This window comes from Cervus elaphus, chromosome X, assembly GCF_910594005.1.
Source record: "Cervus elaphus chromosome X, mCerEla1.1, whole genome shotgun sequence".
NCBI lineage: Eukaryota > Metazoa > Chordata > Mammalia > Artiodactyla > Cervidae > Cervus > Cervus elaphus.
Genome location: NC_057848.1, coordinates 32,696,583 through 32,714,366, shown reverse-complemented (window position 1 = coordinate 32,714,366; position 17,784 = coordinate 32,696,583). Strand labels below are relative to the sequence as shown.

The window sequence follows — 17,784 nt, the reverse complement described above, 5'->3', positions numbered from 1 at the left end:
AGTGAAAAGGTTTCCTGACTAGGAGGTAGGATTCTGATGGCTGTGTGTGTGTGTGCGTGTGCTCCATCATGTCTGATTCTTTGTGACCCACAGACTGTAGCCCACTAGGCTCCTCTATCGATGGAATTCTCCAGGCAAGAATACTGGAGCGGGTTGCCATTTCCTTCTCCAGGGGATCTTCCCAACCCAGGGATCGAACCCTGGTCTCTTATGTCTCCTGCACTAGCAGGTGGATTCTTAACCACTGAGGCACCTGGGGACTTCAGTCAATTCTTTCTCCTCTCTGGACTTCCATATTCTCAGCTGAAAAACAAAGGGGTTAGGAGTGAACAGAGAAGTTCTTTTTTTTTTCCTGTTAGCCTCTGGACAAAGGACATTAGACAGCAGCATTGTAGCATAGTGGTAGTACATTACGGGCGGCTTCCCCTGTGGCTCAGTGGTAAGGAGTTCGCCTGCAATACAGGAGCCTCAGGAGATATAGTTTCAATCCCTGGGTTGGGGAGATCCCCTGGAGGAGGAAATGGCAACCCACTCCAGTATTCTTGCCTGGAGAATCCTATGGGCAGAGGAGTCTGAAGGGCTACAGTCCATGAGGTGGAAAAGAGTTGGACACAACTGAAGTGACATGGCATGCATGCAGTGCATTACAGACTCAGGTTCAAGTCTTGGCCACCTACAAGCTTGTGACTTTGAGCAAGTTAACCTCTCTGGGCCTCAGTTTCCTCATCTGTATAATGGGAATGACACTGTACCTACCTCAATGGGTTCCTGTAAGGATTAAGTCAGATAACGCATATAAAGTGTTTAACACAGTGCTGGGCACATGTAAGCTTTCAGTAAAAGCTATTATTGCACAGAGTTGACTCACATTTTAGCAACTCCATCTAGAGACTGGATATACATTTAGTAGTCAGCAAAATGGGTGATGGGGGAGGCTTTATGTAATAAACCACAAACAGGCCTGGCCCTATTCTAAGAGTAAATGCATGTCATGGGTACAAGACAAAGCTAAGTATGGGATTGAAGCAAAGAGCTGGAAAAGTAACCACAAACAATTGGAATCCTCATACATTATCGGTGGGAGTGTAAAAAAATACAACCACCTTGGGAAAAGGTCTGGCCATTTCTTATAAAACTAAATCACATCTTCCCTATGACCCAGCATTTTCTCCCTCTGTATTTTCCCAAGAAAAAGGAAAGTACATGTTTACAAAAAGACTTATATGAGAATATTCATAGCTACCTTACTCTTAATAGACAGAAACTGAAAACAATACAAGTGTCCATCAGTAGGAGAAAGGATAAATGGATAACTGATACACAAACTGTGGTACTGTCACACAATGGAGTGCTATTAACCAATAAAAAGGGACAAATGACAGGTACATGATTGGATGATTCTCAGAAACCTCAGGCTGAGTCAAAGAAGTCTTTTCTTAGCATGTGTCTTTTCAAAGAAGTCTTATACAAAAGAGTTCATGCTATATGATTCCATTCATATGAAGTTATATAATAGGTAAAACTAATCAATGATAGAAAAAAAATCAAAGCAGTGGTCACCTCTAGGAGTGAAGGGAGAGGACTGCCAGGGAAGGGGCAAGAGGAATCTTAATCTTGAGTGGAGATAATCTTCTACATCTTAGTAGGGAGCTAAGTTACAGAGTTACATTTGTCAAAACTCAGCAAATGTACAATTAATGTTTGTGTATTTCATCATAGATATATTTTACCTCAAAAGTAAAACAAAGAATAACAAGCAAATATTGAACCCTATCCCCTGGAGTAGGAAATGGCTACCCACTCCATTGCATGGGAAATCTGATGGACAAAGGAGCCTGGCGGGCTACAGTCCAGGGTGTCTTGAAGAGTCAGACATGACTGAGCACATGCACACACACATACACACACACATGTGGAAAGTGTTTAGGAGCAAAACGTACTGATACCTGCAACTTAAGAAAGAAAGGACACTGGATAGACAGACAGATGGATAGGTGAGGGATGGATAAAGCCAGTATCAGAAAACTTTACGGTAGGATCTGGCTAATAAGTTACAAGGTGCTGCTGGCAAATTCTTTCAACTTTGCTGTATGTTTGAAATTTTCATAATATTCTCTTTTTTTGGGAAAAAATGCATACACAAAGTTCCATATCCTGAATGGAGCCAATTTCTTTCAAACTTATAAGGCTTCTTTGGAAGAAGGCACACCTCAGACCCTAGTAAATATTTCCTGATCACCTACTGTATGCCAGGCACTGTTCCAGGCTAGACAAGGAATATGAAGAGAAAGAACACAGCCCTTGCTCTCAAAAGGATTGTTGGGACCATCTGACAAGCACACATATTACTGGTATCCTATGCTGTGGATTTGCTAAGGATGGAGAGATGTTATCTAGTTGAAAATATGTCTTAAAAGCTCTCCCCACCAAAAAGAAATGATCATTCTGTCAGGTGATAGAGGAAGATTTAGCTCATGTTACGGCAGTAATCATTTTGCAATACAAATGTACCAGATCAACATATTTGACATCTCAGACTTACACAGTGTTATATACTAATTACATCTCAAGAAAAATAAGTTATAAAAAAAGAGAAAAGATTTCTGGTATTGGAGACATGTTGGGTAGTTATTGCTACAAATATGACTGGAAGGCATCTTCAAGCCAGAGCACAGAGAGTTTTGATGGCCACACTAAGGTGATAATTTGTCAAGCCAATGAGGCCCATTCAAGAATTTTGAGCCAACAAGTGGCATCCTTAGAAAACTGCTGGGAGAGAGGGGCAGCTGCAGTAGTTATCATTGCTTTAGAGGAGTCAGCAGGCAAGGGGTATTTCACGTACTTGCTGTGGACACAGGGAGCTGTGGAGGCACCGGCAGGGCGGAAAAAGATTCAAAATGACTCAGGACAGCTGTGAACCCCGAGGAGATGAGATCTTGGTTTCGTCTTCTGGGAACTAGGAAACTCTTTAGTCTGTGCCTCTCTCCTACTTCTTTGCCCCATGATGTGGCTCTGTGAGGCTATATTGGTTGTTTATAGTCAGCATCTAAAACCTACTCCAGTATTCTTGCCTGGAGAATCCCAAGGACAGAGGAGCCTGGCAGGCTATAGTCCATGGGGTCACGAGTCAGACACGACTTAGCGACTAAACCATTCTGATTGTTTGCTCATCCATCAGTGCCCAAGACATAGTGCTGTTAAATATTTTTAATAACAACCCTACCCTCCTCATAGGGTTGTTGTGAAGTTAATTAATAGCACATGCTAGGCATTTGAGACTTGAGAGTCCCTTGGACTGCAAGAGATCAAACCAGTCAATTCTGAATATTCATTGGCAGGATTCATGCTGAAGTTGAAGTTCCAATAATTTGGCCACCTGATGCAAAGAGCCAACTTATTGGAAAAGACCCTGATGCTGGGAAAGATTGGGGGCAGGAGAAGGGGGCAACAGAGGATGAGATAGTTGGATGGCATCACTGACTCAATGGACATGAATTTGAGCAAACTCTGGGAGATGGTGAAGGACAGGGAGGCATGGCATGCTGTAGTCCATGGGATGGCAAAGAGTCAAACACAACTGAGTGACTGAATAACATCAACAGGCATTTGATAAATGAGATCAGGGGCCATATTTCATGCTCCCATATGTGGCCTGGTTATAGGGTGACCTCAGCACAAGCCCATCTCCAAGAAATCTCCAAAGTAGGCACATGAAGCCCCTGGGGTTCATTTGAACCCATAAATATTGATTTTATCAAACCACAGTCCCTCTACCCCCAATACTGCACACAATCCCATGAAGCAACTGAGAAGTCCCAGTGGGATCCAGGAACTGTCCCATTTATTCTCCTCCCTCTTTTGAATTAAGGGGACTCTTCCTTTTTAAAACAAGTCTTTGGACTCTAATGCTTAGGTCCAGACTCAAAATTCTCTCCCAATCAGAATTCTGGCTATCCTTCATGCCCACCTCTCATCCCATTCCAGATCCTGGCACTCCCTGCTTTGGCCCAGTTCACAAAGAAGTGTCTGTGATCCATCAAAGCCACAGCCAGCTCACCAGTGTGACTTGTTTGCTGAGGTGTCTCTAGGATCCAGCACAGTGCCTTGCACAGTGTAACATGCAACAAGTATTCATTGAAGAAATGAATGAATGAATGATTCTTTCTCGGACTGTAGTTGGTGCTTCATGAAGCCTTCTTTCCTCCCCTCCCTTGGAGCCCATTGTAGCTTTGCCAGCCTCCTGGACTCCAACAGTGCTTACCATCTGTGCCCGTCCTTTGGCAACTAGCCAAAATCAACTCAGTTCAATTCAACCAACTTCCATGGAGCTGTGCTATTGGCAGGAAACATTCACAGTTTCAAGGAATGGTGAAAGCATTTCCTAGCCCATGGCGCCTCAATTGTACTTTTAAAACAACCCTGGCATGGAACAGAACCTTTTCCAAGACTTTTTTGAAAGTCTAAACACATGATTATAAATTCCTTCCCTTTGTCAACAAACTTGATTACCAGTCAGGAAATAAGTGAGTTCTGGACAATGGATAAACAGATGATTATGTGACAGGTATGGGACAGGTGTAGAGGGGATGGAAGGGGAGGAATGAGATTCAATCCTTGTCTAATGGATTCACAATTTCATTAAATGTAGGGGGTTGGAGGGGGTTGGCATCTCAGCCATTCAGGGCTGGGGTTGTAGGGTTGTCCAGCAGCCAGCCCCTTGAGTGAAAAGAAAGCTAGAGTCTTCCCCACACACACCTGTTGTTTTTTTCAGAGGGTTGGGCCTTTTTAAATTTTATGACTAGTCTCCATTCCTGTTTCCACCCCCTTCTATACATCTCTCGCTCCCTATGCCAGTCTTCTGCAAATGTGTAACTTGCTTTCTCTCTGGTAATTATTTCCTTTAAAGGAATTAGAATTAGCCTTGTATGTATTCATGAAAACATTATCTTTAATAGCAAGAACCTTGAAATTAACCAGAAATCTTACAATAAGAGCTCATTTAAATACATCATAGCAGGTCCATAGTACAGAATACTGTGTAGATAATAAAATGATGTTATAAAAAATAGTTACTGATATGAGGAAAAATTCCCAGTGTCTTGTTAAGTGAAAAAAGCTACAAAACAATGATGTATGTATGGTGTGTGCCTGTATGTGTGTGTGTTCACGTGAAACATTTGTGTGTTCTTGGGGATTCTTTTTCTTGGTGTTTTTCTGTGTTTTCCAAATTTTGTGCATTGAATATTGCAGTCTGAGTTGGGGCACTATCAGGCGGGGTGTGTTGTAAGGACTCTGAGAGCACAAATAGGGGCATCAAGCAAGACTTCCTTTTGTCAGTGTATTTTGAGGAAGATGAAAGACCCAGAGTATTGGAGAGGAACTCCAGGAATATGCTATTTTGCAAGTGCAAAGGAAGAAGGTGGTGTCTATTGGTGATGAGGACTTCAGACCCATCAAAGAAGATTAAAGAAGCAGTGGGGAACAATTTTGGGTTTCTGAACACAGGGGTGAATGGATGGAAGTGGTGTTGGCGGAGAATTATTTCAGTCATAGCAAGGTGGACTGGGTTGTAGTAGGCAGGGCGATCTGACAGGAGACTCTCAGTTTGCGTATTTGACCTGAGGTAATGAGAGCTTGTATTAAGCTTGTGGCGATAAAACCAGAAAGGAAGGAATGGATTGATCTAAAAGATGCTAACAAGAAAGAATCAGAGCTAGAGATTCAGATTTGGCTAAATAAATGCCATGTGGTCGGTGAGACCATGTAAGGAGACACTTTCCAAGGAAATGGATGTTATGAGAGAATAGCTGAGGACTGAGTCTTCAGGAATTCCAACAGCTAATGGGAGGAGGAAAGAACAGGAGCCAGCAAAGGAGACAGAGAATGATGCATCAGAGAGATAAGAAGAGAAACTTGAGAACGCCATACCACCAGAGCCAAGGGTAGGACAGGAAGAAGTGGGCGGTTGATGGTATCAAATTCACCCTTGAGGTCAAAGATGCAAACTGAGAAGAGACCCTTAAATTTGGCCCTGAGGGTGTTGGTGAACTTACTGACAGAGAGTAATTTTGTCCAAAAGTGCTGGACTCTAGAAGTTTCCAGGAATGGGAAGGAAAGGGAGGGGTGAGAAAACGGAGGCAGTTCATGGATACCGCCCATGTGACAAGAGTCATGTGTTATGACATAGAACAAGGTCAAACTTTATTATTCTAGTCCTGCTGCTTAACCATTTGAATCTACTGGCTTATAAGCCTGTTGAAAGTAAAAGTTTCAATGATTGTATTCATGCTACAGTAAAGAGGCTTCTTCCTCCCACTCCCCTCAACAAAAAACCCTAGGTATTATGGGCATGTTTTAACAGATCAGAGAGGTCTTTTAGCTTAACAGTTCTGTCGTTACGTTGGTAGTGCTTTGAGAATTTCCTAGCTGTGTAATTGGCATTAGTCATACCAATTCACTTGAACAGTTCTTCCCTGAGTCCCTCTGAGGTGAGGACATTGAGGCAAGGTGATTAGGAGGGATGCAGTGGTCAGGGTCACGTGGAATATCTCTAAGAGGTATGTAGAGGCTGCTAAGCAAGGTTCTGTTTGAGACCCTGGGTATGGTTTGGTGCCACCTTCACTCCAACATACAGAAGGCTACAGCCCCGCAGTGGCTGGCCCGCTAGTTGAAGGGTGGCTGAAACAGAGACATCAGAAAAACACATCTTTTTAAACCCATGGTCCTTGCAGATCAAATGGCCCCTGGACTGAATGATCTTAAACAAGCAGCTTGATTTGCATGGGGTGCATACAGGCATATAGCTTTTTAAAAAAAAATCCCTTTTATTCTTACTTGGCAATCATATATGAGACCTGACCAGAACTACTTCATTTTTTTTTCCTACTCGCTGTTTAGAAATCAATCCTTTGAGCAGTTTCTCTTTGTGAATCCCAGTCTGTTTCCAGTTGGACATACTATGAACTTATCTCTGTCTTAGTGCCTTGATTCCCCCTAAAAGAAGACTGTTGTTGTTGTTTAGTTGCTAAGTCACGTCCAACCCTTTGTGACCCCATGGACCGTAGCCTGCCACCCTCCTCTGTCCATGGCATTTTCCAGGCAAGAATACTGGAGTGAGTTGCCATTTCCTTCTCTAGGGGAACTTCCAGACCCAGGGATTGAACCCACATCAGCAGGCAGATTCTTTACCACTGAGCCACCAGGGGATACCCTCTGAGGAAAAAAAAAATGACTGCTGCATGAGCCAGCAGGGCCAAGACCTATTACCAAGCCCCACAGAGGCACAGAGCTGGATATCAGGCTAATTGGGTATGGAGGTCAGCAAATTCTCTAGAATTGGCACTTTTCAGATCCTGAGATGTCTAGAGTATAGCCAAATAGTCTTTTAAATGTCCCTGCTCCTTTTAATGCAAGAACTTGGCTGCATTTCTGGGAAGATGACTTGCCACCCAAGGGAAAACAGGGTCACATAATAGATGTTACAGTCACATGCTAAGATGTGGAGGCCCCTCTAAAAATGTGATAGGAGATCAGAGCAGGGGTACTTCCCAGGAGGCTAGTATATTATCAAAAGCCTTTTTGGAAGCCTGGGGCATTCTACTCCACTTCAGTCGCCATATTTGTTCTGAGCATCTTCTGAATTAGATGCTCACCTCCTCCGTCCAGGGGAAGCAATGATGGCTGGGAAGCTAGGCCAGGGTCCTTGTCTACATCAGTAATCACCAGCTCTGAGAGGCGGACCAGCGGTCTCTGCTGCCACGTTCTGTGAGAGCTGATGGAACCCCCGCACAATGCCGGCCTTTGGGGGTGGGGGGCGGCGGGGCGGTGGGCAGATGCTGTAACTGGGCCAAAATTGGGCCTGCAGGGCAGGTGGCCAGAATTTAGAAGGAATTCTCTTCCGCCGCAGCCCGGGGTCCAGGCTTGGCCCCAGTGAGCCGCCCAGCCAGTCTTGGCCGCCGGGGGCCCCGCGCATTCCGCGCCCCCGCCCCCTCCACCCCTCTCCTGGCCTCGCCCCCTCCCTCGTCCCCTTCTCCTCCCCCCACCAGCTGTCCCCTATCCCCCGGGCGGCGAGACAGCCTGGGAAGAGGCGGCTTCGGGCCGAGGGGGCGTGGTGGGGAAGGGGAGGAGGTGCGGGGGTGAGGGAATAAGGAGGCCCGGGCGGCGGGGCCCCCCAGCCACTCCGCCGCCCGCCCCGGAGGAGCCGGGTACCGCAGCCGCTCGCCCGCCCGCATCCCCTCGGCCTGGCCCGGGGGCAAGGTCAACAGCGATCTGGAGCCGCCGTGTCACTCCCCGACAGCCATGAACTGCAGCGAGAGTCAGCGGCTGCGGACCCTGCTGAGCCGCCTGCTGCTGGAGCTGCATCACCGGGGCAACGCCAGTGGCTTGGGCGCCGGCCCCGGCCCGAGCGTGGGCATGGGGGTCGTGCCCGACCCCTTCGTGGGCCGCGAGGTAACCAGCGCCAAGGGCGACGACGCCTATCTCTACATCCTGCTCATCATGGTCTTCTACGCCTGCCTGGCCGGCGGCCTCATCTTAGCCTACACCCGCTCCCGCAAGCTCGTCGAGGCCAAGGACGAGCCGTCCCAGGCCTGCGCCCAGCACGAGTGGCTGCCGGGAGGGGCCCCGGTCACCGCCGACGCCGAGACAGTGGCCGGCTCGCCCGCCGAGGGCCGCCGCCAGCTCGCCCCCGGCGGGCTGCCCGCTCCGGCCCTGGCCCGGGGCACCGAGGGGGTCTAGAACCGCCACCCAGCTCTCTGGCTCGCCCGCTCCCTCCTCAGCTCGCTCGTCTCGCCGTGTCCTCTCCTCCCCTTCCAGGGCTTGCCTCCCCTGAGGCTCAGAAGACGTTGAGAGGCCAGGAGACCTCGCCTGGAAGGCCGTGGAAGAAGCATTACCCTCCGGGCCAGCCTCTCGCTCCTCTCCCCGCCCCCCAGACCCCCACCCCCACCCCGCACATCCCACCACCCTAAACTGCCTCTGCTCGCTTGTCTTCAGACAGCCCCGACACCAAGCTCCAGGCCCCTGGGAACTGAATCCAGCACGTCCAACACTTGGCACTGAACTGAAGCGGTGAAGTCTACCTGAGCTCTGGGCCGTCTAACTGGCAGCTGCTCCAGGGGCTCAGACTCTGCAGAGCCAACGCGCTTGCCGCCACTGCCAGGCCGGCCGCGGCGGCTCCAGCTTCCTCTTGCCTTAGGGACAGAGACAAAGAAAATGAGGAGACCTCAAACGTCTTTTCCCTCCCTCCTCCTTCAGCAGGGAGCTAAGCAAGACACTAGGTCCAGTCTGTGGTGTAGATCGGACTTGATGGGGACTGGTGGGGGAGGGGGCTTAGGGGTGGGGAAGACGTCTGAGTCTCAACTGTATGGTTTTCTGGCTTCCAGTTGTCATCCAAAGGTAACTTGCCTACTTTTGAGCAGCTTTGCCATCTTCTGCCATGGACAAACATTGCTGGGTGTATTACTTCAGTACTTCCCTGTGCCTCTCTTATCTTGATTCAGTTGTTAGGGCAGCTATCTGCTTCCTCCATGGAGCATGAGGCTCAGTCGTCTTCTGCTCTGTAACCTGGGGAATGTCAGAGGCAGGTAATAAAGGTCATTTAAAAATGGCTTAAGACTCTTTTCTCAAAGACCCCAGCGTTGAGACCCAGCACTATATACAGAATGAATTCTTTTTGTTTTTTGGAAATGATGTTTAGATTTAGGAGTTGGGTTGTTGTGATATCCAGTTCCAATGCCATAGATGTCACTGTGGGTGAAGAAAAGGCTTATATATGGCTAAATGGGTTGTTTTTTTCTTCAAATGTTTCCAAGTTATAATGGCTTTATTCTCCTTTTCCCTTAATTCTGAAGCACTTTCAAATATCACAGTGCTAAATAAGGATTTTTCACTTGCCTTTTGCAGTTTTTTGGCATAGACTTTAAATGAAAGCAACATCTCATACCCATCACTATTAGCTATTATCAAAGTTAATTTTTAGAAGCCACCTTTGTAACTCTCTCAAAGAAGTGGCTTATTTTTTTAAAAAAAGCCAACAAAGAGTGTAAATCTTAAGTCAGAGAGGAGATGCTTAAACTATCTTAACCAATGATGGGTAAAGTTAGAGGTGTATGTTTATTGATTTATTTTCCTCTGAAGGTCATCAGAAACTTGCTTGCCTAGGGCTTAAATGCTTATACCTGATGATGTCTGTTTGAGCCTCATCAAACACACATGAAGTCACCTCAGCATTAAGTCAACTTGCTTCAAGACAGCTGGTTTCTCAGTAGTAGCAGGACAAAGATATTATGGGTTACTTAAATGCACTGAAAATACACAAGCCTCATTCAAGGCATTGGCTTTGACCTTGTAGCCCATATGGTATTTTACTGGAGCTATTAATAAGTTAGACGAACTTACTTTCATTCCCAGGATTCACTCCTTGAAGATATACTGGCCTTGCCCCACTGGCTCCTCTCCAGTCCTAGTTCCAGCCCCAGGAACTTGCAGGTGGGGGCCAGGGATTGGGCAGTGGTCCAAGACAATGCGAGGAGAAGAGATGATGCTGTGAGAGTCATCTCAGGGCCAGGCAGGGGGGCCTGAATGGGATATTGAGGGAGGACACAAATATCCATCCATGCCAGGGGCATGGCAGGGGAGGGGGAGCAGTGGCAGCCCTCAGCCTTATATTAGTTGGCCAGAAAGTTCCTTCAGATTTTTCTGTAACATCTTATGGAAAAATCAGAACGAACTTTTTGGCCAACCCAGTATTTTGGGTACAAAAACGTCCCTCACTGATCTGGCATAACTGGGGACATGAGGTTGTTTGATAATGAAGCATCATCACTGCTCTAGGTGTTGAAAGTTTGTAAACATCTGTACTTTTTTTTCAAAGACATTAAAAATATACATTGCCCCCAAAAGGGCAGCTGGGAGCAGTTGGGATAATGTCCATAAAAAAGCATGAATGTGCCAGCTGTGGGAAACAAATCCCATTGCCAAACTATTCCTGCTTTTAAACACATTTTAACCTTTTGTTTTTCAATTTCATTTTCTTTTTAATTTTTTTCCATTTATTTGTATTAGTTGGAGGCGAATTACTTTACAATATTGTAGTTATTTTTAATTGAAGGATAATTGCTTTACAGTATTGTGTTGGTTTCTGCCAATAGCAATATGAATCAGCCATAAGTATACCTATGTTCCCTCCCTCTTGAACCTCCCTCTCATCTCCCTCCCCATCCCACACTCCTAGATTGTCACAGAGCCCCTGTTTGAGCTCCCTGAGACATACAGCAAATTCCCATTGGCTGTCTGTTTTACACATGGGAATGTATGTCTCCATGTTACTCTCTCCATTCTTTCCACCCTCTCCTCACCCCCCCGCCACCGTGTCCATAAGTCGTCTGTTCTCTATGTCTGTGTCTCCATTGCTGCCCTGCAATTAATATTTTAACCTTTTTAGGATGATGAGGGTCCTGACTAAGTTCATGTGAGAGTAGCCAAAGAGCTTTCCCAGTGAGAAAAATGAGCTGGACGGGGGAGAGTGATTTGCTTGACTGCCCATCCACTTTTCCCAAGCACTTTCAAGAGTGCAACTGTGTCCCAGATAATGAAGTTTCCCACATGTCTGGACACTTGAATCTCTACCACTTGTGGGGGTGTCAACAGCATTGAAGTGTTCACACTGTGGTCAGCATGTGCTAGAAGAAAGAAGACCTTAAGGGACCTGGTCAGCCTGTAGTTTTAATAATGTATTCCTGAATAGCACTAGCTGACTGTACAAACTGGGAAATTTTTTTCACCTTCTCCTTAATGTGATTCTAATCAATTAGAGTGATTTTTTTTTCAATCTACCCCCCAACAGCAGGCTATTTCTTCTGTGTAAGTAGGTCCCATTTCAGTTCAGTTTCAGATCATTGCTCCATAATAATAATGAAGAATGCTTCCTTACTTGTAACTTGAGGCTTTCAACCAAGTGGGGCTCCGAGATGTTTTGAGTTCCAATGTCTGGAAGTGCTTATTGACAGTGCAAAAATAAACAGAAGCTTTCCTCCCATTAAAGACCTAATTCTGTGTTGTCAGTTCATTTTTCTAGAGGGATATAAATGGGGTCTTTCATTTGTCTGTAGTCAGTCACCATCTTCTTTACAATTTGCCATCTCCTTTAGAAACCAAAGATCTGCACACAATTTGTATCAATAAGAGGAAAGGGACTGGGCTGCTTTCCAAACAATCTTGCCTGACGGCTAAAGCAAGGACAAGAATGTGGGAGAACTGGGGTCCAGCCCCAGGTTTGCCACTTAACAGGCTTTGTTTCTCAGGGTGATCTAGTTAACCTCTCTGGGCCCATCTCCGCAGCTGTGGGGAGCTGAGGATCAAGTGAGATACCATATGGGAAAGAAGTACAGCAACTATAGAATAAGGTGTTACATTTATATTTTCCTTTTCCTTCTTTGGGGGAGTGCTCTTGGGAAGGTGTGAGGGGAAAGTGAGGAAGAGAAAATTCTCTGCTCTACTGTTGTTTAGTCACTCAGTCGTGTCCGACTCTTTTGTGATCCCACGGACTGAGCCTGCCAGGCTCCTCTGTCCATGGGATTTCCCAGGAAAGAACACTGGAATGGATTGCCATTTCCTTCTCCAGGGGATCTTCCTGACCCAGAGATTGAACCAGAGATTGAACCTGTGTCTCCTGATTTGGCAGGTGGATTCTTTACCACTGAGCCACCAGGGAAGCTCTCTCTACTGTGTGGTTCACTTTTATTGTTCAAAGAAGAGAATTGCAGTGACTTGGCCACTAGCTCCCAGATTTGTCAGCCTTTTCCCCGAATCTTGAAATCTTGGATAACTAGGAATCTGTGCAAAACGGTCTCACATTCCTATTCTACTCCCATTTATCGGTAGGCCTACAAGTGCCCTTAAAAAATAGTAAATACTGTATTTTCAGGGATTCTAGACTTTGAAGACACAGGTCAGGGATTAAGAGAGGACATAAGAGAAGAGAATGAAGGGAAATAATCACAGGCTGTGGGCTTCATGAGGGACTTAGGAGGAAGAGCAATCTGGAATGTTCTGTGAAGGTAAGGGAGCATGAACAAAGACCACCAAGGGTGCATAGATTAGATTGGTTAATAGCCAAGCCTTGTTGGAGAACCATCAGAATGGCTTTGGGAGAAGAAGTTGGATGGAAAGTCACTTTTCAGCCCCTTTTCTCACTTAATGTACCCTGCAGCCTATCCAGAAAGACAAATAATGTGATTAAGTCAAGTCTTCTTTGCTAGATCTCAGCATGGGACCAGGTGACCAGTCCCTCATCAGCTGTTTTTTTTTAATTGAATGAAAGATTCTTTAAATTCTATAGTGCTTCACAGTTTTCAAAAGTTGCAAACATAATTTCATATAATCCCACAAATACCCCCATTTCCCCCTATCTTGCCCCTCCCCCTTCCCTCTCCCCACTGATAACCACAAGTTTTTCTCTATATCTGTGTCTCATCAGCTGTGTTTTGAGGCAGGCAGGGTCTTGGTACAGCTGTGGCCTGGGCCTCTTCCTCTGAAGAGAGTGTAGTCAGAGCAACGGGGGAATAGTTCAGATACATTTTTTTTTTTAATTGTGGTAAGTTATCTATAGCATAAAATTCAGCATCTTAGCCACTTTCAAAAGTGTATAGTTCTGTAGTGTTAAGTACATTCACATCATTTCCATCACAGTGCCCTTGAAGTCAGAGAAAAAGGCAAGCAGCTAAATTATGTAGAAGGAAGCAGGGCTTAATCATTGCTTCATACGACTTGCCATTTAGGGTATTCACACTTTATAATAGACCGTTCAGGGCGATGTAAAGGTGAAACCTGAACAAAGAATCTCGAGTTGTGAATTTCAGTGGACTCTGAAAGGAGAGCTATCCAGAAATGTCTACGCAGGATGGGGAAGGTGTTTGGGGGAGAGGTGAACAAAGGAGAAGCCCCAGTAAGATGCTAGGAGGGGCGAAATCACATTTAGAATCAAACCCCATATCTGCCAAAAATGCTTAGAGGGCTCAAACAAACCTTGTGTGCACCAGGACCCAGAGATTCCACAGAGACTGAGACAGAACTGTGTTTGAGTGTCTCCTGGGGAGGTACGGGTCAGCAGTGGACTGCCACAGGGGCAGGGGCCCTGGGTGCAGCAGACCTGGGTATGGCATAAGCCCTCTTGGAGGAGGTCACCCAGACTTGCCCATAAGTGTCCAGGAGTCTCCGGCAGAGGCGTGGGTTGGTGGTGACCCGCTGCAGGGTTGGGGGCACTGAGTGTAGCAGTGAGTGCATGGGACCTTTTGAAGGAGGTCGCCATTATCTTCATTACTTCCGCCACAGTTTGACCCTAGGCAAATAAGAGGGAGGGAACACAGCCCCACCCATCAACAGAAAATTGGATTAAAGATTTACTGAGCATGGCCCTGCCCATCAGAACAAGACCCAGTTTCCAGTTTCAGTCAGTCTCCCCCAACAGGAAGCTTCCATAAGTCTCTTATCCTTCTCCATCAGAGGGCAGACAGACTGAAAACCACAATCACAGAAAACTAACCAATCTGATCACATGGGCCACAGCCTTGTCTAACTCAATAAAACTATGAACCATGCCGTGTAGGGCCACCCAAGACAGACGGGTCATGGTGGAGAGTTCTGACAAAATGTGGTCCACTGCAGAAGGGAATGGCAAACCACTTCAGTATTCCTGCCTTGAGAACCCCATGAACAGTATGAAAAGGCAAAAAGATAGGACACTGAAAGATGAACTCCCCAGGTCGGTAGGTGTCCAATATGCTACTGGAGATAGTGGAGAAATAACTCCAGAAAGAATGAAGAGATGGAGCCAAAACAAAAACAGCACCCAGTTGTGGCTGTGACTGGTGATGGAAATCAAATCTGAAGTAAAGTAAAGTAAAGAGCAATATTGCATAGGAACCTGGAATGTTAGGCCCATGAATCAAGGCAAATTGGAAGGAGTCAAACAGGAGATGGCAAGAGTGAACATAGACATTTTAGGAATCAGCAAACTACAATGGACTGGAATACATGAATTCAACTCAGGTGAACATTATATCTACTACTGTGGGCAAGAATCCCTTAGAAGAAATGGAGTAGCCTTCATAGTCAACAAAAGAGTCCAAAATGCAGTACTTGGATGCAATTGCAAAAATGACAGAATGATCTCTGTTCATTTCCAAGGCAAATCATTCAATATCACAGAATCCAAGTCTATGCTCTGACCAGTAATGCTGAAGAAGCTGAAGTTGAATGGCTCAGTGAAGACCTATGAGACTTTCTAGAACTAACACCCAAAAAAGACGTCCTTTTCATTGTAGGGGACTGGAATGCAAAAGTAGGGAGTCAAGAAATATCTGGAGTAACAGGCAAATTTGGCCTTGGAGTACAGAATGAAGCAGGGCAAAGGCTAATAGAGTTTTGCCAAGAGAACACACTGGTCTTAGCAAACACCCTCTTCCAACAACACAAGAGAAGACTCTACACATGGACATCACCAGATGGTCAATACCAAAATCAGATTGACTATATTCTTTGCAGCCAAAGATGGAGAAGCTCTATACAGTCAGCAAAAACAAGACAGGGAGCTGACTGTGGCTCAGATCATGAACTCCTTATTGCCAAATTCAGACTGAAATTGAAGAAAGTAGGGAAAACCACTAGACCATTCAGGTATAACCTAAATCAAGTCCCTTATGATTATACAGTGGAAGTGACAAATAGATTTAAGGGGTTAGATCTGACAGGCAGAATGCCTGAAGAACTATGGATGGAGGTTCGTGACATTGTACAGGAGGCAGGGATCAAGACCATCCCCAAGAAAAAGAAATGCAAAAAGCCAAAATGGTTGTCTGAGGAGGCCTTACAAATAGCTGTGACTAGAAGAGAAGTGAAACGCAAAGGAAGAAAGGAAAGACATACCCATTTGAATGCAGAGTTCCAAAGAATAGCAAGGAGAGATAAGAAAGGCTTCCTCAGTGATCAGTGCAAAGAAATAGAGGAAAACAATAGAATGGGAAAGACTAGAGATCTCTTCAAGAAAATTAGAGATACCAAGGGAATATTTCACACAAAGATGGGTTCGATAAAGGACAGAAATGGTATGGACCTAACAGAAGCAGAAGATATTAAGAAGAGGTGGCAAGAATACACAGAAGAACTATGCAAAAAAGATCTTCACAACCCAGATAATCACAATGGTGTGATCACCAACGTAGACCTAGACATACTGGAATGCGAAGTCAAGAGGGCCTTAGAAAGCACCGCTATGAACAAAGCTACTGGAGGTGACGGAATTCCAGTTGAGCAATTTCAAATCCTAAAAGATGATGCTGTGAAAGTGCTTCACTCAATATGCCAGCAAACTGTGGTCATCAGTGGCCACAGGACTGGAAAAGGTCAGTTTTCATTCCAATCCCAAAGAAAGGCAATGCCAAAGAATGCTCAAACTACTGCACAATTGCACTCATCTCACATGCTAGTAAAGTAACGCTCAAAATTCTCCAAGCCAGTCTTCAACAGTATGTAAATCGTGAACTTCCAGACATTCAAGCTGGATTTAGAAAAGGCAGAGAGGAACCAGAGATCAAATTGCCAACATCTGTTGGATCATTGAAAAAGCAAGAGAGATCCAGAAAAATATCTACTGCTTTATTGACTATGCCATAGCCTTTGACTGTGTGGATCACAACAACCTCTGGAAAATCCTTCAAGTCATGGGAATACCAGACCACCTGACCTGCCTCTTAAGAAATCTGTATGCAGGTTAAAAAGCAACAGTTAGAACTGGACGTGGAACAACAGACTGGTTCCAAATAGGGAAAGGAGTATGTCAAGGCTGTATATTGTCACCCTGCTTATTTAACTTATATGCAGAGTACATCATGAGAAACGCTGGGCTGGATGAAGCACAAGCTGGAATCAAGATTGCTGGGGGAAATAATAAAAAACCTCAGGTATGCAGATGCCAGCACCCTTATGGTAGAAAGCGAAGAAGAATTAAAGAGCCTCTTGATGAAAGTGAAAGAGGAGAGTGAGTGAAAAAGTTGGCTTAAAACTCAACATTCAGAAAACTAAGATCATGACATCTGGTCCCATCACTTCACAGCAGATAGGGAAACAGTGGAAACAGTGACAGACTTTATTTTGGGGGTGTCCAAAATCACTGTAGATGGTGACTGCAGCCATGAAATTAAAAGTTACTTGGTCCTTGGAAGAAAAATTAGGACAAATCTAGACAGCATATTAAAAAGCAGAGACATCACTTTGCCAACAAAGGTCCATCTAGTCAAAGCTATGGTTTTTCCAGTAGTCATGTATGGATGTGAGAGGTGGACTATAAAGAAAGCTGAGTGCCAAAGAATTGATGCTTTTGAACTGTGGTGTTGGAGAAGACTCTTGAGAGTCTATTGGACTGCAAGGAGATCAAACCAATCCATCCTAAAGGAAATCAGTCCTGAATATTCATTGGAAGGACTGATGCTGAAGCTGAAATTCCAATACTTTGGCTACCTGATGCGAAGGACTGACTCATTTGAAAAGACCCTGATGCTGGGAAAGATTAAAGGCTGGAGGAGAAGGGGATGCCAGAGGATAAGATGGATGGATGGCATCACTGACTCGATGGACATGAGTTTGAGTAAACTCCGGGAGTTGGCAATGGACAGGGAGGCCTGGTGTGCTGCAGTCCACTCTTTGTGAAAAGAGTCAGACACGACTGAGCAACTGAACTGAACTGTCCTGAACAATTTCTCGCACAACTTCTCAAGTCACATCCTTCTCCGC

At 45.4% G+C, this 17,784-nt stretch overlaps 1 protein-coding gene across 1 annotated transcript; it reads left to right on the top strand.

The window, feature by feature from the left end:
• The first annotated feature begins 8,135 nt into the window (after nt 1–8,135).
• KCNE5 (potassium voltage-gated channel subfamily E regulatory subunit 5) lies at nt 8,136–9,605 on the top strand. The gene has a single exon (XM_043896603.1). It carries the CDS (start codon nt 8,299–8,301, stop codon nt 8,734–8,736), a length of 438 nt encoding a protein of 145 aa, XP_043752538.1. The 5' UTR covers nt 8,136–8,298; the 3' UTR covers nt 8,737–9,605.
• Nucleotides 9,606–17,784: the final 8,179 nt, after the last annotated feature.